Source organism: Macrobrachium nipponense, chromosome 49 (assembly GCF_015104395.2).
Source record: "Macrobrachium nipponense isolate FS-2020 chromosome 49, ASM1510439v2, whole genome shotgun sequence".
NCBI classification, from domain to species: domain Eukaryota; kingdom Metazoa; phylum Arthropoda; class Malacostraca; order Decapoda; family Palaemonidae; genus Macrobrachium; species Macrobrachium nipponense.
The window spans coordinates 4,281,384-4,307,462 of NC_087224.1; the positions used below are offsets into that span (position 1 = coordinate 4,281,384).

Consider the following 26,079-nt stretch of genomic DNA (forward strand, 5'->3'; position numbering starts at 1 on the left):
CCCGGAATAGCGCCCGAGACCAAGCCATTTTTTTCGTAGGTAAACAAAGGTCGTCCCTTCGCCAGGTTTTTTCCTTCTGCAGACGTTTGCCCCGACATCTGTTCACCCAGGCGACGCCCCTTGGTGGAACAAAGTGAGTCTGAATCCTCTGGTGGGGAAAGGAGATTGAAATGAGGAGATTTGTCGGGAGATAAGAGCCGCAGGAGAGGGAGAAGTGGTGGCCAGACCGAAGCTTATTAGTTTCGGGGGGACGGTCTGCCATGGCAGTCATCTCGGTCTTATTTTGATACGATTCACTTATTTAATTCCGTTTGTTTTCTCCCCGATGGCGGATTTTTATCTAAATTAATCATTTCTCTTATTCTGTGGTTGATTTTACGACTGTCGGTTACGTTAGACTACGTTACGCAAAGAGGGTTTCGTAGGTTGTTGGGTGGGGATGGGGGGTATGTTTATGCTAGGCAGGCTGACGGAACCGCCCCCTTAATGTTAACTGTATTCATTGTCTTTATCAACTCAATTAACATGTAAATCTTTCTTTTTATAACATTTAAAAAAGTTAATTCACAGGAAACTGAACCCTTAGGGTAAGCTGTACTAGCCCAGGCTAGAGTAGACAGTCAGACTACACCTACCCTTTAATGTTACTTATATTGAATATATTTATTACCAATGAACCTGATTCTTTCATCATATGTCATAACTAGTAACGGTGTTGAACAGGAAACTGTCTGTTCTTGGAAGGCTATGGCTAGATTACCCTTGGCAGGGTTAGCATAGGTTAAGTTGCTGGCCGCTGCCTTGGCCTTATTCCCTCCTGTCGCTGACTGAGATGCCTAGGGTAAATGACCAAGTGGCGACATAGCGGCAACCGATCCCAGAACACGGCCACCTTCCCGAAAAAGTACTTGAATTCACTGCCATGAGCATCATTCAAGAGTTGTGGCCTATCCAGGCAGCACACCAAGACCTTAACGCTCCTTTCGATGTGTTTTTCTCCTTATTTACGAAATAATGGCTTCAAGTGCTTTTTTGCAAAGTGGCCATGTTCTGAGAGAGGTGGCCACTATGTCGCCGCTCAGTCATATAACCTCTTTATATTTACTGTCTTAGCTGGTGAAACTGAAGACTACTACCACACCCCTCTGTTTTGTAAAGACCAGTTTACATGCAAAAAGGGGCACTGTGTTTAGTACCAACCCTTAGGGATGAATATAAGAATAAATACAAAAGATAGTATCATAAACACAAACAAAAGGTGCAAACATTATAAAAAATATAAGTAAAAAGTGGTAAATATTATAGTCGCCATCTGGCAGGAACCCTGCCACAGTGGTAGCCTTCAGTTTTAGGAAATTGCAGACTACAGTCATGGCCTGGTTCCTGCTATTGTAGTCGCTGACTAAGATATTTACTGTCTTATTTATGATTTATTTCTAATTTTTTTTTCTTAAGATATTTACCGTCTTTAGTTTAACTCATCATTTTACAAATTACTGAGGAAATGGTATGAAGCATGGCACCCATTTTGCTGGTAGATCGTTAATTTCTGACCTAGAAGGCTTGCCTGTGATTTTACTGCTACCCTATACCTAATTTGTCTTTCCTCTCAAGGACATGGCTAGACTACCCTTGACAGGGCTAGTCTTTTCTACCCATAGTCCAATAGCCTGTGCCTAAGAGTGTTACTGTTCCCCATGATGGTTTTAGTAAGGCAAAGAGCTCAGTTAACGCATGAATTTTCGATCACATAATGTAGTAAATGGCAAAAGTAATGGCAGTAAGATTGCAGAATACTTCTGCAGCCTAATTCCTGCCAGTTGCTGACCAAAATATTTACTATCCTATGTTTCTGTATTTTTTTTTTTTTTGACATTTGTTTATTTTATTTTTTTACATTCATGCTCAAGGGGCTGGCACTAAAGATGGTACCCATTTTGCATGTAAATCTGTAGGATTAGTTGCTGAACTAGAGGGCCTCAGAAGTAGTCTGCAGTTTTACCCTAGCCTGTGCTGCCTGTCGTCTGATAGCCTAAGCTTCTTCCCAAGCTTAACTACATAACAGAAAAATGTTTGGTTGTCTTCTTGAATTTCATCTGATACATCCAAAAGGCCCTCATGATGTAACTTCAGTCAATAGTATACCAATTCATTTCTTCAAATCTTAGCGACGCTTAGAAAACATAACAGAATCTTTTAGTGTGGGCTAGATGGTAGTACTCTGGCCTCTGAAGTGTTTTTGAAACAAGGTTTGTATTTTTGAAACTGAAATGGTTGTATATTGTATATTTATCTATTTATATCCATTTTCATAATCATAACAGTTCAGATAATTGGAAACATAAATGATCATTCATTGAGACACCGAAAGACCTTCAAATTGTCTACATGCCAATAGAACTATTATCAGTCATTTTGGAATGCATTATATGGAATGACAAAAGACCATGGTTGTAGAGAATGAATTGTCCTTAATACAATTCCCTCCCCAGCAAATTTTGAAGGTCAAGTGTGTGTGCATTTTTGCATTTTATTCAAGTTATTTGAATTTGGAGGTTAGATTTTTTCATACATGACTTGTTTTTCTGTCAGGTCACCAGTTCAGTGTGCGGATCCAGTCTCCATGTGATCGTTGCTGCACTGTCTGCTGGTCATAACAGTTTTGCCCTTTTTGAGTACACGAAGTGTGGTAAGTTGTTGAGACCACATTAACAGCTGTTGCCCGTTACCGTCCTCCTCACTGTCTGGAACCGGTAGCTGTGGAAGGTATCCCATAGAGAATTGGTGTTTCCATTATTGTTCTTGATGTGTAGAATCTAAGGCAGATTTTCCTGCGAGCAGCTGTATCGTGGATAATTTTATCTCCTGGCAAGTAGTGTTATGAAGAAAGAGAGAAAAGATCTATGATTTAGGGTATTTTTGTAGAAAACCTAGGCAAAGAATTGAAAACTATGTCTCTTAAACCCCTATCTTTGTAGGAGTATTTTTTTGTGCTCATTGGTTTCTGGGACAGTATTTCATTGCTGTATTTTGAACTTTGCGTGTAATAATAGTTGTGACACTCATCATTCATGTCGAAGATGAACCTAACACCCAAAAATGTGAATGGGGTGACCAAAACAAAAACCCCCTCAGACGAAAAGCCCTTTGCCTGCGACATGTGCGAAAAGACTTTCCTGCACAAAATCAGTCTCGTCAGCCATCTCCGGACTCACACGGGAGAAAAGCCATTCACTTGCAGTATTTGCCACGAGACTTTTGTTAACAAATACTTTCTGACAAAGCATGTCGTTAACCATACAGGGCAGAAGCCATTCACCTGTAATGTGTGTGAAGAGAAGTTTCTCACAAGGTACTTACTCAACAAACATATTGTCACTCACGCAGGGGAAGTGATGTTGCAGCACTATGCCAGAAGTGCCACTGTCGGACATGGGGGAAATAAGTCTGCCGCAGCCAACCATAGCGCAAAGCCCTCCCCAGCAGGGGAGTACACAAAATCGTCCTCTAATGAGCAGTTTCCAAAACCTCCCTCCTCAGAACAGTATGGGAAACTTCCCTCAGCGGAGCACTTTCCAAAAATCAACAATGTGGAGGAGTACGTCCGGAACCTTGCAACAGAGCAGTACAGAAAAGTCCATGGTGATAATTTAAACAAGCCTCTTACTGCTGAGCAATATGCAAAATCAATCTCTCCCCCTGACCACTTTCCAAAAAGTCCATCTGAACAGTACGTAAAAGGTTCTGGAGAGTCTTACGGCCCCAAGCCTCATCACCAAGAACATTACTCAAAGTCGGCCACTGATTATACAAAATCCTCCGCTGGTCAGCAGTTGAATTAAAAAATGTAAGCTCCTAGATAAAGAAACAGACTTGAGTTTAGTATGAGTAACTCACCGCAGCCGCATTCATACTAAAGAGAAATTTACTGTTATACAGTACATTACGTTATAAAGGGAAAAGAATATTTAAGCAAAAGTATTGTTGTTGGAAAATTGCCGTAATTTTCTATCAGTGTTCAACCATTTACCTGCTTTCAAAGCATCGCAGTTATGGTGATTTTAAATGATTAATGGAATTGTGAAGATTGCTTAGTTGACATTCTCTGTACCCTGCATTCTTTGATGTAGTTATGTCTTCAGCCATATTAAACACCTTTTATTCTCGATGTAGTATTGCGGAGTAACGTATAGTGTACTGTACTGTATGTAAAAGAGTACGTACTACAGTGCTGTATATGTAGCCTTAAATGTTTGCTGAAACCTGAATTTTGTGTACAGTATATTCAACACAATGTCTTGAAATACTTCCATGCCAGTGTGACAGTAGATTAAGGTAGTTGTGTACAGTACTTGTTAATTATTTAGCAAGAGGACAAAGAGTTCACAGAGGAACTAGAGATTTATTTTAATGGTCAAGTAGAATGATTTAGTTTGAGAAACTAAAGAACATCTTGTTGAAACACTGAGCACTGAAGACAAGAGAAAGCTTCCTACAGTTCATTGTTACAAGGTTTTCATCCAGTCATACTCTTGGAATTTTACTTGACACCTTTTTGAAACTTGAATTCTCTCCTGCCTGATAGTACTTTAATTTCCCCAGTTTTACGTGCTTATAAACATTATTTTTCTTTCTCACAGATTGGGATGCATTTTTGATGCTGAAATTAACATAAAGTTTGACCAGTAGAAAGCTGCGCACATCCCAGTAGTGCTTCTCAAGATAAGAGAACTAAAATACATCTTTATGTTATTAGATGTTCAGAATAACAGCAGCTCTTTGTTGTACTCACGAACAGCTGATAGGAGTAGAATTCGTGTTGTTCATCATTTTCAAAGGTTAGAGTTGTGTTTTCTGTTTAGTAAGTTTCATTTTGTTATGATGTCCTCTCTTTGGAGAACTTTGAGTATTTCACTGCATCAGTTACTGTGTGTCCATTACATATTCCTCTTTGGTAATGTTTAGTGGCTTTGTATGGAGTAATACTTTTTCAAGTATACAATTACGTCCTTTTAATATTGGTATAAAGAACTGTGCTGTTTTTTTCTAATTTATAACCAATATCTTTTGGTAGCATATATACTATGTAAAAAGGCAGTTGCTTCTAATTTCATTTTAATCCCACAAAGAGCTCAGATCCTTTGAGTTTGCTGTTTGATTCAAAATTGGTAGAAGAAATAATTGACGAAACAGTAGCTCTGAATGAGGATTTGTGAAGATGGCCAGTAGATATCCTATGGGTTGTGCCTGGTTAACACCAAACTTCTATTCATCTAGGGAACTGGTTATTTAAAGGGGACTTCACCAGTATGGCCATTTTGACCTACGAGTTGTTGAACATAAAGACTGTATTCTCAAGGTTTATCTCCTTGGCTTCAGTGCTCAATGTTACAAGAAGTAGAATGATTTGTGTGTCACGACAACTGTTTTTAGTTTTCTCACAAGTTGTTTTTAGAACTAATCCTGGCATGGATCTATGTGTCATCTTAGACAACATCTCGTCATCAAATACATAGAACTTGCAATGTGTAGCTCAAGTACATTTTATAAGGAAGCAGTTCAATGTGCACTGCTGTTGATCACATTGAAGAAATCTATGTAGTAGTATATAAAACCCTCTTTACAATAGTTTTAGTTGTGCAGAAATAGTTACATTAATAATTGAAATTAATGTAAGATATGGGGTCAGTTTTGTCTCATTAAGAACTTGCAGGTCAGCTATGGGTTACGTTAAATTCGAGTTACAGTAAGCCTTTCATTGTTTTAGCAAACTGTATTCTATTTTTAAAAACTACTTTGCATTGCTTGTATGCAATTTGGTAAGCATTTGTCTTAGCTAGATTACCAGGTAATGATTTGGAGATCAAGTTAGCAGGGCTAAATTTTATTGACAGTTTGTATTTTGTTTTGATAAGTGAGATTTTTCTTTCTCAAAAATTTTCTAATTCAGAAAAACTAAAAGCAGTAACACTACACTTGATGGAGTAACCAAATTCACAAGTGGTTTAGTGAAACCTTCCTTTGGTAGGTTGTATTTTGAGTGTAGTGATCAAGACATTAAGCTGCTTATGGGAAAAACGGTACTGTTATTTTGAGTGTAGTATTCAAGACATTAACCTGCTTATGGGAAAAAAAGGTACTATTTTGTTTTATTTCATCTGATATATACATGTACATAGCACTATATATATATATATATATATATATATATATAATATATTATATATATATATATATATATATATATATATATATATATATATATATATATATATATATTGTACATCTTTTTGCATGCATATGTTGATATGTACACTTAATTTGGATGAGGTCTATACATGACATTACATATATACATACCAATCATTTCTATCAGGTTTTACATGATGTACAGTGTCATTTTGATCCTTACAGTAAATGAGTAACTAACAACTGATTATAACTGACATGTATACTTGACTAAAAAGGGTTTATGGTCTGTGAGAGACGTGGAGAATGGTATGTAGGGGTAAAATATTATTGTTCAAAATTCTGATGTGTGATCGAACAGTAATTTAGATACTTTTTTGAAATATGTATACAGTTTACTACTCTGTAGTGGACCCAGCAGTGTTTTGTATGGCCATTAGGTTTACAAGAATGAAGAATTACTAATTTGGACAAAGCGCTGAACGATTGGATTTTGCTTAACTAAGGGAGCGACATTAAGCTTGAAAGCTCCCGCTGTAGAGTTATTTCAGCCGTTCTAAAATCAAGCCTGCACCTCCAGCAGATACCAGCCTTGCTCACTTTTTCGAACTGTGTCAATGGATATTCTAACTTTCCATTTGGAAGGCATTTCATTGGGGAAGACTTGTCGTCAACATAGTATACTTTAGAAGCTCAAAAATTTTTATAGAGACCCTGTTTTTCAATGTCAGGTATATATACTTATATATACTCTTCTTTGTCTGTTCATTTTGAAAAGTAAGAAAGGAAGACTGGAGTGTGCAGTGAGTTACCGAATTCGAACTATAGAGGAAGTTGTGTGGATGAGCAAAAAGCTGAAGGAGGTGCCTTCGAGGGTAAGAAAAACAATGAAGGTCATCTTCGGGTATTTACACATACCATGTATGTTTGAGTTACGTTGAACTCTTAAAGACCTCCAGAACAGTCAGTCAATTCAAGTACAAAGTTATTTACAAATCTGTGATGTATTTAGATAAGGTACAATTCATTTGAGTCTGTCATATAAGGACAAACCCTTTGGGCTATCCCTGTAGAGAATAGCGGATTTCACCTATGTGGTCCGGTAGGTATATGTTGAAAATAACTAACTAACTAACTAACAAATATATTTAGTAATTACATATGAATGCAAACATACAAAGGAATCTCTCTCTCTCTCTCTCTCTCTCTCTCTCTCTCTCTCTCTCTCTCTCTCTCTCTTCCTCTCTCTCTCTCTCTCTCTCTCTCTCTCTCTCTCTCTCTCTCATAGTTTGGGGAACAGTTTTCCATTTGGATCAAGATAGGACTGACAGAATATGCTAGAAATATTTGAAAACTGATTCTCATAGCAAATTTTAGTGCCCCTGAAGCATTGATTAGGAACCTCTCGAGAACGATTTTGCATTTTACTATTGCCTATGATCTCTGTTATTCTTCAGGTTGAGGGTATCGTCAATTTCCCAGTTTTCATGTTCATTGATTAGCATCTGTCTGTAATTTGTATTACCCTAGAGTTGCTCACTGTCTAGGAGACGTTTCATCACATTGAAGTCTTTGATATTCGTACAATATTAGCAAGTAAGATGGATTTAAAAGGTCAATAGTTTTCAGTTTATTGTAAGGGGGTGCCATTTTTCACACTGTCTAGGACTGTGGTTCCCAAACTTGGGTCTGTAGACCCCTGGGGGTCCACGACATAATAAAAACATTAATATTTTTTTCAACTCCAGAAAAAGTTGTGGTTGTATTCACCAATTTTACTTTGTGTTGAATTTAAAGAAATAAAAAAAATATTGAAAATATTTTATGGATTTACTGATACTTGTGCAGGAATATGCAAATATTAAATGCATAATACAGAAGTTGTACTAGGTATCCTGGTATGGTAACGATAACTTTTGATTGGCAGGGTCCTCGGCTGGGAACCACTGATCTGAGAGACGCTGTCACAGTGAAGTTTTTTTATCTTTAAGGTGGGGTGAGGTTAGGAATTGGTGTTGCTATGCAGCAGAAGTTTGATACCAGTTCATTCTTTAAAACAGTAATGAAATAATGTTCAACTTTTACTGCTTTGTTGAATTTGGGATGCAATCTTTCCTTGGTCTTAGTTCAAGATGGTCTTTGATGAGCCAAGTAACATTTTCATGTCCTCTGTAAGAGAATAGTTTTCATCTTGTCGCTTGTCTAACCAAGCTGTTAGGTAGGTGGTGGCAGAAAGTTATCTATTTCTCCTTCTTGAGAGTAATGCACTCTCTCTCTCTCTCTCTCTCTCTCTCTCTCTCTCTCTCTCTCTCTCTCTCTCTCTCTCTCTCTCTCTCTCTCTGAGCACTTCACAAAAAGTAAAAGTTTATTTTAAATCAACTTTAATAAATAGAGGAATGCTAAAACAACGATCTTTTATCACAAGACTTCTGACCGTAGTGTATACTTTTTGCAGAAATCAGTACTTGAATGCTTGTGTTTTTCACTAGACACAACGTTTACAGTAATTTTTTTTGGCAGAATTCTTATGTCTTACAGTGCATCTTCCAGCTTCATGAAAGACCTTTGGTAGATTAAAAGTGTCTCCATGACTTACTTTTGGGGTGGAAAAGTCCAAAGATTGTTTTTAGAATTGGAAACTGAACTGTAAAGAAATCTAGACAGCTTCAGGCAGCCTTAGTTGGTGTACATTAGTGAACTGAAAAACAGGTCAGTTTTATGCAGTAATGTTTTTAATGCTTAAAGAAATGAGTACCTCAGAATTATAATAAAAAAAATATAATGCCAACTGACATAAATGTCACATCAAGTTTGCTACAGAATCATTGCACATTTGGAAATCAAATTACAGACTTGCTGTATTTTCAGACACTTCCGTTAGTATTTTTCACATTACTGCATAATTTTACTTGCTTTTGGTTCAAGTTAGCAGCAGACCAACAGTTCACTTATGTTAGCGTGTTTATTTAATATAGATACAGATTTTTAGTGTGTGTCCATTAGGTACGAAAGGATTTAACAAGAAATAATCAAGAAAGTTCCAAATCCACAAAATTCCTGGTGTTCCTGATTCTAGGATCTTTTAATATTTGAGCATTTATGCATAATTTGTATATACTCTTCTGTATGCTATTTTGGTTTGTCACTGTTAAGTGGGTATGTAGCACTAGAATGCAGCGGCACAGTAAATACATTCAAACTGTGCAACAGTTTAAAGGAAAAAATGTAGGATTTTGATTTAACCATCATTTGTTTTGTTTGCTTATGAAACAAATTACAGAAAGGGAAAACTAAAGATGTACAGTACTACTATTGTTTTTCATGTAACTTCACATCTGAGTTTATTTCCTTCGTACACTTGTATCTATGCTGCTTTCTTTTATTTTCCCAATTCCTTACATATTTCCTAAGCCTTGAGTGACCTTCTCAAGTGTGCCCATAGTTGAAAGAGGACAGGCAGTCTGTTCCATTATCTCAGATTTGCTATTTTCTTTTATGCAAAACTCTCCAGTGTTCATTTTTGTTTTATATTTTGAAAATAATGTCCTGTACTTAACGTCCTTAATCATTGTCTTATGTTAGATACCAAAATTTTCCATGTCCCTTGCCTAAACATGAAATAAGAAACAAAATTAGTTCTCTGTCGATAAAATTAAGTTTGTTTTTATCTTGGATTTATTGTTTGGGAAATTCAGCACCAAAACCCTTCTCACGTCTTGTGATTGCCTGCGGTGTTTTCGTCCTTCCTTGTTTGTTATTGAGACACTTTTTCTTCTTATCCTTTGATGGTGAAATTCAAGTTTTTTTTTTTCTTTTCTTTTCTTTTCTTTTATTTCTTCTAAGTATTAAAATCTATGCAGAGCCCAGCCATCTGAAAGAAAGGTACACAACAGTCATGAGCATTTGCAGATATTCAGAGCCATCAAAGATTGTGTGACTGTTATAGGCATGTCAAAATGATATATGGAGAACTGTCGTTTAGGCTGGGCTTTAAGATCTCAAAAAGTGTGTTTCCTCGACAATTCTGAAGAGACAGTTCGACTCAAAAACATCTTTGCTGCCTTAAGTAGGGACGTAGGCTATCCGCTTAATCCTGACACTTGATAAATAGGAACTGCGAGACAATTACAGCATAAGACATGGTTCCAGACTAGTTTCATATTCCTGTTGCGAACCCCAATACCGTCATTCCTCATGCAATGTTAGAATATCCATACTGAGCTTGGCCAAGGTAGAACGAAATGTATTTTTGTGATTAGAGTCTGGTCATTCTGGCGTCACAGAAGATGTAATCTCAAACTGGTCTTTACCGTGCAATTTGTACTTAGGGGAATACGAACATTTTTGTTTTATTTACGTGAATGTTTTTTTATTTGGCACATTTTATTTCGTAAAATGCAAGAGCTATATCTTTTTACAATGCATTACACTGTGGATCCGAGCGGTTGACTGCGTGTTGTACTGTGTTTTGAAAGATGGAATAAGATTTTGTAATCCCAGGAGATGGGAGATTACCCTTTCAACTTGATTTGCAAATCCACATCTTCTGTGCTTCCTGCTTGGTAAGAATCTTTGCTTTGAAATCAAGGAAAGGCACCTCTGAAAAACAACAGTTTGTCTTTCCAAGATGAAGATTCACTCCAGATCTAATACATTTTAGCAATGATCATAGGTAATTGCCTTAAGAATTGCCAAATACTGAATTACCCGAATTGTCAAAGTGTCAGCTAGCCATAACTGAGAATGACATCATCATTTAAGGTCCACGAGAATCGTACACATTAGGCAAAGCCTATCACCAGGCTGATAGAAAAACATCCAGGCATTTGTGGGAGGTATCTCAGAAGCATGCAGAACGGTTGTTCACTGACATTGAGTATAATTTTTACGACCGTTTTTGAACATTTTCAGTGCGAATGAAAATCCTGTTTGTAGACTGAAGAAAGGCTGAAATCAAACTTGCATTTCAGAAATAGAGAGCCTTTCAAAAGCCATCTGTCAGGACAGATTGATTTCCATTAACTGGGAACACAAAGGACACATCAATACGTATTGGGAGGAAGTACCAGATGACACAGAAGGATGCAGACACTGTAGGAACACTTAATGAAGAGAAAAGCATTGCCAGAGCAGTTTACATTGCTTAAAGATGGGTTTGTTAATCCTTGAAGTGTAATCTCCCAGACCCTTGTAGCCAATTTTGATAAGTGTTTACATCATCACCAACTTCGAAGTGAAGCATGATGCCACAAATGAATCAAAGATCAACTTGTAGTTTAAACACGTGCCCACAGCGCATGCAGCTACATACAAACGTATGTAGACCTACTGTTTAGTTACCCACATGTATGATTTTGTGCACAGGCAGGCATATATTTGTGCATATATACTACAGTAAATTTTGTGTGTGAATAATTTACATTTGGATTGAGAGTATTGCAAGTTAGAGCATAAGAGAGAGAGGTGCAACAGGTCAAGAATCTTATTATTATTTGATATTTCTTGGAGAATCTTTGTAAAATGGTTAACAGTTCCTGTATACTATAGTATTTTTTGGTGTGTTTTATGTTCGCCTGTTGCACTCTGATGCAAATGAAGGTTATTTTATGCTCGTTTATTGAATTGTGTTTCTTTGATGTATAACTGCAAATTATTTATTTATTTTAGGGTGGATTTTCTGCCATGTATTGGTGTTGCTCATCTATGGTGCTTTAGTTGTGAGTCCTGATATGTACATAGTCATTTAATATTTGGACTTGTGCTGTTAACTATTTAGGTTTTTTATCGCTGTCATACCTTGGTAATGTGTCGCAAATTCCAAGGGTAAAGAGCTCTCGTACATTTTCACCATCCAGTACCCTAACCTAGGATGTATGATAAACTATTCTTGGTTTGAATTGTTTAAAGCTATGGTGTAACTGAGCTTTGCCTCTGTGTCTAATGTTTTTCCTGGTTTGTGCAGCCTACCTTAGTGGAGTTCCACTTGCAAACTCCCTAAGTTGAGGCTACCCTACATAAGGTTTGAGTGCATTTCCAGGTTTTAGAGTTCCATTTGCTAACCCCTTAAACCAGGGCTACCTGACTGTCATAGCCTAGTGTAAAGCAGAACTTTGGCTAGCCTGCATTTATATGCAGAGAGTATGTTTTGTAAAATTAATCTAGGTTGGTGTACTAAGCTATGGTGCAGGCATAGTGCTGGTTTGACATAGACTTAACTTTCTTAGGATAACCAGTAACCCTTCCCCTCCTACAGAAGCTAGGATGCAGAACTTAGCCATATATACATTCCTCTACTGAACATTTTGAAAGGATAACACATCCGGAAACAGATTGTCGGCACTTTCTTAACGGAACTCACAGCCAAATAGCCATAGAAGTGCAGTAGAGTTCATGGCTTTAAAATATCCACTTTTAAGTTTTTTTGTATATTTCTTAATGAATTCCTGACCAGAATAAGTAATCCCATGTACAAAATTATGCAGAGTTATTGAGAGAGTTGAAATGACCTTTTGCATATCAGATCTTAAGGTTGTATTTGAGTACAAAGTAAAAATAAACATGATCATTCATACTTTTAACATTTTTAGTTTTTATTTTGCTCAGTGCATTCTATATGCATCAGTGTAGTACCATATCCCGGTTTATTTTATCAAATTTTATGTTTCCAAAGAACTTGGGAGAGGTCTGTATGTGGGCAGTGTTTCACAGAATCTTAGGTTAAAATGTGAAACAAGAATTTTTTGAAGAGTAAATGTTGGTGCAGTGTTGCAAATCTCATAGATCTTTGATAACTTCGACAGGAAAAGTTAACCAAGATTTGTCACGAACATAACAGAGTTTTAATTATTTTGACAATTCAAGTCTTTGCAATACCGTGTTTTAAGCCTTTACAATATCGTGTTGGAATGCTGTACAGCAAATGTATATTCTAGAAGGAGCAATCAAATCCACAGATATTGCCTCAAAGCATTTATGATTTAGAGTTTGGTAAGACGTTCAGCTAATGTGCATGTATCATACTCCTGTTGCAGTGGTTTACGATGAAATTTGCAAATTCGTAAGTGATGCGGCTTGTCGATAGAAAGGTCAATTGTTTTTAAGTTTCTCTTTGTAGATTATGTAATTATTGTAGCCCATCTTGAATTCATTTTTGATAGTTGTAGCTTATCAACATAAAAGTTAATTATTTTTAGATTATTTTCAACTTTCCCATTGAAGAATATTCTTATGATTATTTTAAACCCATCTAGAATTGCTCTCTGATTTTTTAACATGCTTGAGCCAGTATTTTTAGTTAAAGATTCATAATTTTGGTGCCTTTTTTTCCTTCATTTTAGTTGCATATTCCTTGCATGAAATAGTGTCTATATACTACTATATAGGTACAGAGTTGAGTAGTTGAGTATATCTTAATTTTACCAGACCACTGAGCTGATTAACAGCTCTCCTAGGGCTGGCCCGAAGGATTAGATATTTTTACGTGGCTAGGAACCAATTGGTTACCTAGCAACGGGACCTACAGCTTATTGTGGGATCCGAACCACATTATATCGAGAAATGAATTTCTATCACCAGAAATAAATTCCGCTGGTTCCACTTTGGCCAAGCCGAGAATTGAACTTCGGTCCACCCTATTGGTAGCCAAGCGCGAAATCCACTCATCCAATGAGGAACTACATAGGTACAGTAGGCAGTGTAGTATACAGTTTCATTCCTTAGAAAACAGCACATACCATACACAGCCATGATCATCATTCATGTATTTTACCACTGTTTCACAGTTCTCTCGTATGTAGGACATGGGACATGCTTCCTTAAGGAAACTGAAAGAATTTCCTTTTACATAGGACATGGAACACATTTCCCATGAGGACAACAGAGAGAACAGTCACACAGTTACAAACCTTAGTTCCTTGGAGGAATGCAGTTTAACAGATCTGGTTGCCTCTTTTAGAATTATTCAGGATACATATGTTGAAACACCATGAACTTGATGATCCCTCTGTTTCTATGAATCCCCTCTTGGCTATTTTATTGAATCTTCTTTGCAATTGCTTTCAGCTCTGAAGTGAGTTTAGTGGAACTCTTTAGGAATGCTGTCTGTCATTCCCTTTCTTAAGATACCGTAATATTTCCATTCCACAGTTTTAGACTTAGAACCAACATCTGAACAAACCACTCACATCTGAAGCATGTTGAGTCTGTAATAACCCTATAGGATATGATGTGTACTCAAACTATTGCATCTTTATACAGCTTACATACTGAGTTTTAAAAGAGCCTCCCTGGCTTCAGGCAGGTTTGGACAGATTGTTGTATGTTCATTTTGATTTTGAAATTTCCACAGGTATCAGGAAGCACAATTGAAGATATTTTATGTGCTGGATTTACACATTTTCGTTCTTGAATTTCTCCTTAGTAAATGACCCTGATACTAAAGCACCATTTATCCAGAAATACCTCGGTAAAGAATCATTTTTGGTCACTGAAACAGGCTAGGACACAATTACATATGAGGTGTGTGCCATTTTTTAATAATTTATCATTTGCTAATTTAAGTTTTAACTCCTTGTGCTCTTTGTTTCTGCAAAATTCTTTTCAGCATAAGCTAAGTTGGGGCTTATCCTGATAAATGCCATTTTTTCATCATTTACAAATTGATTTTCAGCATATTGTGGTTTTATTTCTATAAAATTCTGTTGTGTGTAACCAGAGTGGGAACTATTATCTCTAAGAAATTTCATTAGATGTAGGCGCAGTGCACAGGATTTACTTTACCTGCGGGAGACATTTCTGAGTGCCTCCTCAACAACAAACAATTTACAGTGTTCTACTACTGTATTCCCAGTTCATTTCTAGTCTTTGTTTTGTCTGTTCTCTACATCCTCGACAAACATTCTAGATGGGTATTGATAGCTTGACATGAATTTAGTGGACACTGCATCACTCACGAACCTTGCATCTTATAAAAATAGACAAAAAATATAATGAAGTTACTATTCTAGAGAAATTTCCTAGTGAATAGGTGTTGATAGTGTTCTAAGAAGTTTCAGTCTGTAGCTCTGAAAGGTTTTACTTTGTATGGCTGAATGATAATCAACATTTAATTTGCCCTGTCCTGTTCTCAGCCTTGGGTGTAGTGGGTGCACGTATTATTTTTCTTGGGTGCACATTACTTTTCTGCTTTGCGTTGAGTACGTCGATGACGTACTTCCAAATTACACGAGACCACGGCTTATTTTGTTGCAGTTGATTAGATTAGCAGATGCCAAGTTACGATAGCTTCTTGAACTGCAGTTATGTGTTGCCAACTTCAATTTGTAGTAGCTCTGTAGATTTGTAAATAAAACTCTTCAAAGTAACTTGCGTATGAATTTTAACCTTCACCAAATCTTTTAAAGTCTTGAAGATTATTAATTTTAGTAAGTGATCCATATTAGTTGGAACGCAGAAAGAGATGAATTCGTGGAAATGAAAAATAGAGAATGACCTTTTTCTTTGACTTAGGAAAACCTTTATACCATCACTGATTATTTTGATACCATGAAGTATGTTTTAATTACAAATCATTAAGTGAACCATATCAGTTGGGAGAATATTGGCCAAAGTAAGTTCCTTTTATAAATATGACCACTCAGAGGATATTCTAACATTGGTTATTGCTTACAGAATTAATATAGTCTTAAAATGTCTTGATTCATGTAATGCCCACCTTACACAATTCCACAATGCTGACACCTAACTAACTACTACTAACATGATCTTTATGTCAATTTTAAGACATATAAATGATGAAGCTTTTTGAATTGTATGGTTATCAGTGTGTCACTGCTGTAGATGGTTAAAGCCAGTTGAAAAAGTTTTAAAATGGGGCAGTAATGTGAATATGATTTAAAGTATTTAAGAGTTTCTGTATGAATCAACTTTCTAATAAATGAACTCTCTCAGACAAACAGTCTCCAAGAGTTGAGCTCTGTAGGGGGGTTAGTGCAGCGTCACTTTGCCCCCTAGCTGCTGCTGCACTCTTGTAGCCTTTTACTTTGCTTCCATTCATGTGCTCTTTCTTCAGTCTTGCAGTCTGATCACTTTTGTAGCCAGATTTCCATAAATCAAACCAATCTGAGAGGTATTTTAAACCCTTAATGTAAACTAAAAAAAATAATAAAGATCAGATACTAACCAAACTCCTAACACTTGCAGTAGTTGCGTTGGACCGTGAATAGAGTACATGCTAGTTGAGGACTTCCTTACTAACTTTATTTGGCAGAGCCAAGGGTGTTTCGAAGCAGTATGCAAATGTTCACATGCACACACAAAGTTTAAAGACTCCGACCGATGACACATAGACTTCAGAATTGTTTGCATGGAAACAGGATTCCATTTCCAGAGGTACGTAACCGAGAATCACAAGGTGAGAAAGATTTCTATGCTTTGTTTTGCGTTGTAAGTACGTAGACCTACAGTGCGCTCAGTTCTTTGAGGAAGACTTGTTAGTGTATGGAGGTTGGTTTTAATCCAGACCAATAACTGTCTGTGTTCTTTGCTGGAATTAAGAGGTTTAGTGTGTGTAGTATATTTTGACCTGAGTATTGATGTTTTTGTTAGTGTCTGTGGGAAGACATGTTGGGTATAAATCCATTTGTTGATGTATTCTTCGTTTACTGCATGGTTCCTTATCATCTAAAATGACAGAACTTTCAGAAAACCATTATTCTTAGGACTATGTCCTTTCCAAAATTGGAACTGATGTATTTAACAAGACATTGTTGATTATGCCATGAAATGTAGGAAATTGAGTCTATGTTAATCACAGGATTTAGTTACTTCTATGTCATACCAGATCCAGTATACAGGAAGTCACAAACTTGACCCTAGGTTAAGATTACATTGTGCTGGGTAGTGTCAACTTGACATTATGTCAGGTTTTAGTTGTGCCAGGTAATGTCAGTTCTTCTGTCAAAAAAATATAAGTTGCAATTTTATCCATAAACAGAACTCTTTAGATTTTATTAGTATAGAGTGCTGATATAACCCATTGGTTATATCAGAACTTGTTTTGTTTGCAGAATTTCACATAATTACAGTCTCTTGCTTCCTTTAACACGTCACAAATCGGGGATATTCTAACTTGAAAATGAATTCCATACATTATGTTGTTTCTTTGCATAAGAGGCTACAAAGTTTCAAAGTCTTTTAAGTGTATAATGAGTAAGTAATGAATCTTTAGGATTGCCATTTTTTGTTTATATATGTACATTTGACAATAAATTAGCATACAGAAGTGTATATTGAATAGTGTAAGGAGAAATGTGTAGATATTAGGAATATCTACACATTTCTATCATTTCTCTGACCTCTATAAGCGCTCTAGCAATAGTTATTTTGAACAGCCAGGGGTGCAAAACATTCCCTTGTCTTAGACCCACTTTAAGGTCAGAGAAGACAGGCTGAAGTTGAGGCATTCAGTTGCGCTCGTCGCTTATAGAATTACTTCCTATCAGATTAAGTTTAGCATTCACCTCTTTGCCCTTTCAAAGTCTGAAATCATAAGTTTCGGCCATGTTGCCTGTAATCAGGATTGGCTAACTCAAATGCTCCTTGCTTTGAGATGTTTAATCATGCCTTCCATTTTGTCATCTGCAATGTTACATGATAAATTATTTATGCCTCAACTGATATTAGTCTTTCTTGATATAATGTTGTTTAAATCCACAGAGATTTTGTTCCTCCTATCTATCTAAAAGATTTAGTTTTGTAATTTCATTGTGTGATGTTGAGAAGTGTCTACAAAGACATACGGTATAGGTATTTCTTTAACGCTAGATAGAGGGTTATTCGTCGTTTATTACAGGATGCTCAGAATGGGAACATTACCGGCCAAGTACCATACTTATTTTCACATAAAGTTGTGGTTATAGTGTGGAATATGGTTGCTGATATATTACAGAAATGCTTTGGTATATATATTTGTGTCTAGTGATGCTGAGAATCTGTTACTTTTGATGTTTTGACGCACTTTATTTTTCTGTCAGGTCACCCACTAACTGTGGCTCCATTCTCCATGTGATTCGTACTGGACTAGCTGTGAGTTGTGCTGTGTGCTCTCTTGAGTGAGGATATCAACCGAGGAGTGTTAGATCCTTGAAGCCGTCTGGGGCGCTGTGGTCTGTATACCATCAACGTCAATCCTATTGGTCATCAGTGAACTGAGTGGTCTGGGAGGACATTCCAGTGATTTATCATTTTTTCTTTTATTTTTCATTGTGTTTGAACAGAAATCGATATTGTTATAGGTTACTGAGAGTTGAAACTGTCTGTGGCTTTTGGGACGAAACTGGTTTGTGTTCGCAGTGTGATGAAACAAATTAGAAAAATTGGTTGCCTCAAGTTTTTGTAGAGACATTACCTTGTTAGGTAGAATGTCTGTTAAAGCACATATTCTGTAGCATATTTGCTTATGTCCAGCAACCTTTGAGACGTTAGATTAAGGCTGTACTTGTAAATTAAGTCTTACTAGCGCCAGGGATTAAACTAAAGCTGACATTCCAGAATGAACTTTGTGCCGCGAAACATCAACGGGGTGACAAGAGTCAAGACCCCAGCTGACGAAAAGCCATTTGCCTGCGACATGTGCGAGAAGACTTTCCTCCACAAGATCAGCCTCCTGAGCCACCTACGTACGCACACTGGAGAGAAGCCCTTTGTCTGCACCTTCTGTCATGAAAGTTTCATCAACAAATACTTCCTGAGCAAGCACATGATAAGCCACACTGGAGAAAAGCCGTTTACTTGCTACGTCTGCGAGGAGAAGTTCGTTACACGATATCTGCTCAACAAGCACATAGTCTGCCATGCAGGGGAGGTCATGTTGCAGCATTATGCTAGGACGGGTGCTACTTTCACCCCGCCCCAGCCTGTCGCCGCAGAGGGCAAGTCTGATTCTGAGGAGCACGGAAAGAACCCTCCTGCAGAAGGGGAGTACGCGAAAGCGCCGTCGTCGACCGAACAATTCGCAAAGGCCCCATCCGCAGACCAGTACGCCAAGTCCCTCTCCGTCGAGCAGTTCCCAAAGGTCAATTCTGTGGAGGAATACGTCAAGTACCTGGCCTCCGAGCAGTACAGAAAAGCCCACGGGGAGAACTTCACCAAACCCATCACGCCCGAACAGTATTCTAAGTCCATCTCGTACCCCGACCACTACATCAAAAGCCCAGCGGAACCACACATCCCCAAGGCTCTCCTCCCACCCGAACACTACCCAAAACCTCCTCCTCCTCCTCCTCCCTCCCAGCCACACATGAATTGAGACAATCGTTGGAATCTTCCCTAATATAAAAAAAAAATTAAAAAGACAGAGTTTAGTATGACTACTAATCTTTTAGCTACAATCATACTGAAGGAACTTTACTGTTATACAGTATACGTTGAAATGGAAAATACTTCAAAGTACAGTACTTTTTTTTTTTCTTTTGTGGGGTAATTAGGATTTTCAAGGAAAGTATTTTGCCCTGTCATTTTTATTCATTCATTTGGCGGTGCAGTCGTGGTCGCCTGAAACCATCGCTAACTACTACTGGAGCGTACGAAAAGCCTTACCGACTTTATTTGCATTCTTTCAGGTAGCTCTCGTCTTCAGCCATATTAAACACCTTTTATTCTCGATGTAGTGTTGCTGTATAACATTTAAAATGCTCTGTATTACATGCATAGCTGTTGTTGCGGATTTGTACGGTACAGTGTGCTGTATGTACAGGAAGATATGCGCGGAGATGTACCTTGAATCTAATATGCAGATGTTTTTGCAGTGCGTGAATTAGCCACGAGTGGCTTCATTAACTGATGATGTAGTTGTATTTCAAATGCATTATATAGACTAGTTAATTGGTTTTTCAGTGAGCTTCATTGTTTTTCATGTTGATTAGATGGGTAATGAAGCCAAGAGAATGCGCAGTTTTTCATGACAGGATATTAACTGAGCAACAATTATATTTTATCATGTTGCATCGTCAATTTTTTTTTTCTAGCGTCCATTATCATCTCTGGTTGTAAGAAAGCATTGGAATAATGAACCTGAAGATTTTATAGCATTATCTAAGATCTTGAACCAGAGTATATATAATAATTTTCACCTTTTCCAGTTGATGAAACAAGGTCAGGCGTAAGTAGCACAGAAGAATGGAGCCAGTTGCCTGGGTGAGAGGGGACCATTAGTTTAGACTGGAGGAGGAGAAGAGAAAAGTGAATATGCAGCAGAGGACAATTGAGTTGGGGAGACCCACCTGTTCAATGTTCGAAGTGGTATAAGAGTACCAGACAATTTGTATAAGGGGTAAAAATGTCAATTTTCAGATGCGTTAGGGTCGTAAAGCATTGAACCGAAGACCAGCCTTGAAAGGTTCTTAGATAATTTTATTCACATCAAATTGATGTCTCAACAATCCAGTTGTATAAGAGAAGAAAATAATAATTTTCAGATGCATCAGGGTCGTAAAACATTGAACCAAAGACAGGCCTTGTTTATTCATTTTTAAATTAAAGTTGCAAAAAAAATAGCACACTTAAGAATCATTAGAGGATATATGTGAAGTACAAAGAAGTTTGCCAAATGTTTTATCGTAAACTAAAAGCACAATGTTACGTATTAGTTTTGCCAATTTCACCTGTCTGTATTCTCTTGCCTTCAGTACTCAGTACGTATTTCGTGTAACGTAGATCTTATGTTATGGAGATGTTTAATTTTTTTATCAAATAACATTTTGCTACGGAAAATGGGATGATGTTGACAATGATTGGGACACTCGTACAATACTGACTGATATATTTTGATTAGTAGATAGTCAAGTTTTGTATATCAATACTCATTTTGCCAAAAAACAAAAAACAAAAAGACTAAAATTTATTTGTACCTGTTTATAACTCATACATATTTTGTCTTGAATTTCGTGTAGCTTCTAGGACCCCTCAAATCCTAAAATGTTTATCCAAAACTTCAAAATCAACTATAATTTTTTTTACTGTGCATAGCACCCAAGTTTTATATTTTTTACTTTTTTGTTATAGTTATATATATATTTTTTCTTTTTTCAAAATTTATACTTTTTGCATTTTTATATATCTTCATTGCATTGTTTTTAAATAAAGGTGCAAATAAAACCCTATTAAATATGAATATGTAAATTGGTGATTAATATTTATCTGTTTATTGTCACAGAATGAAATCTCATGCAAGAAAGGATGTATTAGTGAGTAAGAAATGCTTTATGAACTGCAGAAACAGCGAATAAATTTTATTTAGGAAACCGAACGCTTAACCTTGAGAGAAATAATATGGGTCTACTTATGTTTTGTGAATGATTATTTGAAATCTTGATATTTCAAGCAATGATGTATCTATAACCTTTATTATTCAAGTTTTTTATGTATTTTCTAGTTATGTTTGTCAAAAGTGTTTTTGTTATGAAATGTGTTAGTGGAAAAACTAATGACTTGTTACGATTTTTGATATTTTATATGTTATTATTGTCATTATATCAGCATATTGTTACTTAAATTATATTTATAGATCTCCTAATCTTTTAACTTCATGGCATACAGTTATTAGTGTTTTGATATTTGAAATTGTCAGAAAAGATTTTTTTTTATTATTATTTTTATAGAATTTATGATTGGTATGAAAAAAATGTAATTTGTATGGTATTAGACTTATATTAATGTGTTATTGTCATTAATTTTGTTATTTTTGTTAATACTTTATTAGGAACAGTTTTGCTATTTTTGTTATTGCATTGATATTGGTATCAAGTCAAAATTATGCACAGATAATAATTTGAATAACTTGCATAGACAAGGTACTATACTTAGACCCGTATATCTGGAGTACCGTACGATGTAAGGTAGTAAACATCCTACTTTGCGCAATTACCTCATGTATCTGAACCGTACACGTGATGCCATTTATAACATATTCATAACATGTCTACTTCTGCATGCATATGGTGTCTATGCATACGGGCACTCTAGGTAAAAACAAGGGTATTTGTGCTGTACGTATACCATTTTATGCATATACCGGTCGTCTGTGTTTCTAGGTGCTCTTCTATAGTAGTTGCTACTACAGTATATCGAAGATTTGAAAACGCATGTTCCCGGTGTTGTGTAGTTTTATAAGTTGTTGTGATTTTAGCGAGGCAGATCAAAAGTCGTTGAGATTGGACACAAATGCCTGAGAGATATTTGCGTGAATGCAGTTGTATTATGCTTTAGATCAGTGGAACATTGGCCTAGTATACGCAATGTCTTAGGTTTGATTCCGGCCCACCGTCCACCACTGAGCCTAACATTTATTGGTTACTAGCCTTAGCTGCTGTTAAGTAAAGGTTATGTAGTAACCCTAATCCTACGTCAATTGGAATAGTACTGCCAGAAGAATAGAGCTGTGAATTACTCAGCGAGTCTTGGTGGATCAGTTGCTGGTTTCTATTTCATGCCTTTTTTCAACAACAGCTAATGTTGGTACCCATTAGCAGCTGGCTTGACTAGTGGGCTGCAGGCCAGGTTAGGTATCAAATCAATTATTGCTTATGCAAGCCTACCACAATACCACTTTTAAATTGTTCTTGGAGAAGGGTTTGCAAAAGACAAAGACAGCTTTAGCAAAAGCAAAGACTAGTATTGTGTAAAGTAAGTTCTTAAAGCTCAAAGACTTTCACCACTAACTTCAGATTTCATGAACACAAAGCAGCATCGCGTCTCATGTAGCATCTTCCAGCCAAACTTTGGACTGAATAGCCAATAATCAATCTATTTGTTATCATGAACGAGCGTCACAGTTAGCCTAAACAGACGACAGAAATGTAGTGGTCTGAGTTTCGCTCTTTGTGAAAAAAGATGCTCGGCTCGAATTCTACACAAAATACGTTTTGCTGCTTGGTACAGAGTTGCTATTGAGAAGATGCTAAATGATACCAGAAGATGTGCTCTTGTGACTCTACTTTTCAGTCTTGTTAATCAGCGTATGCAATGGAAAGCGAATAATTTTGTACGTCGGATGCATAAGCTGTCTTTTCCTTGGTGCTCTGAAAGGTATTATAATTGGTACTATTACACTATAGTAATGATAAGCTGTCCAAGTGGTCAGCCCCAAATCAAGAAAACCATTGGTAATCTCTTATAACTTTGTATTGTATGGCACATTTTAATATGATGCCAAGGTCATTGGAAATAGAAATGCATGGTATTAAAAATTACTGATTAGGTTTAGGGATATGTTAATTATTTGACCATGGTTAGGGATAATAGTTATTTGACCATGGAATGAAGATTTCAATTAATAAGTGCACTGGTAATTTTGAGCCTAAATTAGAAGCAGTGGTTCATTTATTTAAATGAAGGAATCCACAAGAGATTGTAAGAAGGAAAAATGGTTTTGCACGACAACATTGTCAAGTAGAAATAAAACGAGGAAGAAGACACATTGGAGTTGCTTCTTAAAATTACATTTTGTCCCTGACTTCTTGTATTTTGTGTCACAGGCTCTCTATTTTATAGGTAGTAGATATTTTGCTATTTCAGCAGAATGGTTTAATTATCATATTTCTATTTAGCTATCTGTATGTTGTTATATGTACACATGTACACACACGTGTTGAATTCAGATTCATAACCAGCAGTTCCTATGCAGTAATTATGTTCTGTTCATAATACTGTTCATGCTAAACAAAATTAGGGGCACCTGTGCCACCAAGCTGTTAATTTTTATATTTTCTGTAGACTTACTACTGTGTTATCGTTGATGTAGGATAGGCTGGGTTATGTACCAGCCGGGGCTTTTGTTCCTTGGGCAGCCCGTAAGCGAAGATTTTGATGTTTATGGGTTCAAGAGGCCTGGTTAGACCTCTATATGTTGCTCTTACAACCTATGAACAAAATCTTGAGTATGTTGTTGATTTCTTCTCATGTATTTATGACCCAAAAAAGAAATGATGGATGGCTACTTGAAGTTAATTTAAGTTTGAATAAGTGCAATAAACTTGTAATTTTTAAAATGAAATGTCTATATATCAAGGTTTATTTAAGATTTTGCTGATTTTATGGTAATTATTCAAGGTCATTATGTAAATAAGATTAAGTATGTATACGACACTTCTTTTTTCGCTGCGAAAAGATATTTTTGTACCGTTTTGTGGACTTATGAAAATGTTTTGAATTGAGTATAGAATATTGACCATTTATAAATTGGTGATAGCTGGACATTGCGTCAAAAAGTAAAAAGAATTTCGTTTTTAGGAATAGAATAAGATTCGAAAGAACAGGGTGAAGCGGCTTTATTATTTTATATTTGCATTACGATTCGGAGTCAGTGTGTTTAGGGAAATTAAGTACATGTATATGAGAGTGTGGGTCTTTTTCTTGCGCACGTTTCACGAACTGCCCAATTTCTGTAGACGTTTATCTCAGTCAGTGGGCTTGAAACTACTTTGGTCAGCCATATTGGTACTCATGCAAAAAAAATAACCCCGCCACACTCTGCCCCTGTTGTACACTGAATGCAATACTCTGATATGCTGTAGTAACATTTTAATAGGTAATATATTTTCTTGGGAAGGCTGGTTAATCCACTGTGGCTGTTTTTAAAAGTTAGGCTCCATAGTTTGGTTGTATGTAAACAGCTAGACTGAATTGTCTGGTTGTATATAAACATCTAGACTTACGTGCAGTTGTTGAGAAGGCTGCTAATTTGTAAGTGATGCAACATGGTTGTAAAATAAGATGCAAGTTATTGTAAGTTGCTTTTGCTCCACTGAAAAATGATCAACAGGATGTAAATGTGATGCTTGATGAAGGCCTTTAAGAGAATTGTAAAGTTCTTGTGATAAACTGATAGAAAAAGATTATTTTCGTAATTATGTTACATATTTATTTTAGTAAACAGTTGTTATTGTAATGATTTTTCTTTGCCAAATATTTCCTTCTGATAAATTTCATGTTATCTGGGAGCATAGCTGAGTATATATACAGTTCCAGTGTAAAAATTATGTCAATTCCCATGTACTTAAATATTTTCTTTTTAGAATTTTACACTGTGGGGAAGACATATAAGTGTAATGGCATCACTTACAAAGTCTGCAGTGTTCACATATAAAAATATACTGACTTAACTCTTAAGGGAACATTATTTAGCGACTGGGTGTTGATAGCATTTAAGAGAATCCTATCTCTAGTTCTAAAAGGCTCTAATTCTATGGCTGAAAGATATATTCGTATTCGTTTTTATTCGTTTCTCATCTGTACTTTGCTACGGTGTTTTGGGTGCGCATAGTTTGTCTTTTGTTTCTCAGTTGTACGCTTTCATTTGCGACGAATACATCTACACTAGTAGATTCACATCAACCGTGCATCTGATGCCTAGGCCAGTCCCTTAAGATGTTCCTGATTGGTTGTTGATAAGCCAATCACATGGCTGGAAACTCTTGAGAGTTCACATAGGCAGGGCGTATGTTCCACACCTCCTGAGGGTTACTTTTGACAGACGTATCCCTCAGGAGAGGTGGAACATACATCCTGCCTATGTGAACTCTTGAGAGAGACTGAGAGTGGCCAGCCCTGTGATTGGCTTATCAACAGCCAATCAGGAGCTTCGTAAGGGATTGGCCTAGACATTTGGTGCACGGTTGATGTGAATATACTATAGTAGTACATACTCGTCAACTACTACTACTTCCACTTCTGTTTCATGAAACCACGGAGCTTAGTTCGTGCTGTTAACGATTTTTCTTGTTTTAGATTCCGTAGTTGCCATGTTTTATGATATAGCTTTGCGAGCTGCAGTTATATGTTGCCAATCCAATTTGTAGCTGTTCTGTAGATTTGTAAATAAAAGATATTAGGATA

At 36.6% G+C, this 26,079-nt stretch overlaps 1 protein-coding gene across 8 annotated transcripts; it reads left to right on the forward strand.

Moving 5' to 3' along the window:
- LOC135205273 (zinc finger protein 467-like) lies at positions 1-26,079 on the forward strand. 8 transcript variants are annotated; one of them, XM_064235644.1, is made up of 5 exons: positions 10-133; positions 2,593-2,689; positions 4,641-4,838; positions 16,390-16,578; positions 18,222-26,079. In XM_064235644.1, exon 5 carries the CDS (start codon positions 18,740-18,742, stop codon positions 19,493-19,495), a length of 756 nt encoding a protein of 251 aa, XP_064091714.1. In that variant the 5' UTR covers positions 10-133; positions 2,593-2,689; positions 4,641-4,838; positions 16,390-16,578; positions 18,222-18,739; the 3' UTR covers positions 19,496-26,079. The 8 variants fall into 8 exon arrangements, with proteins under 8 accessions (XP_064091719.1, XP_064091714.1, XP_064091715.1 ...); XM_064235645.1 differs by having other exon boundaries at positions 16,457-16,578; XM_064235643.1 differs by lacking the exon at positions 16,390-16,578.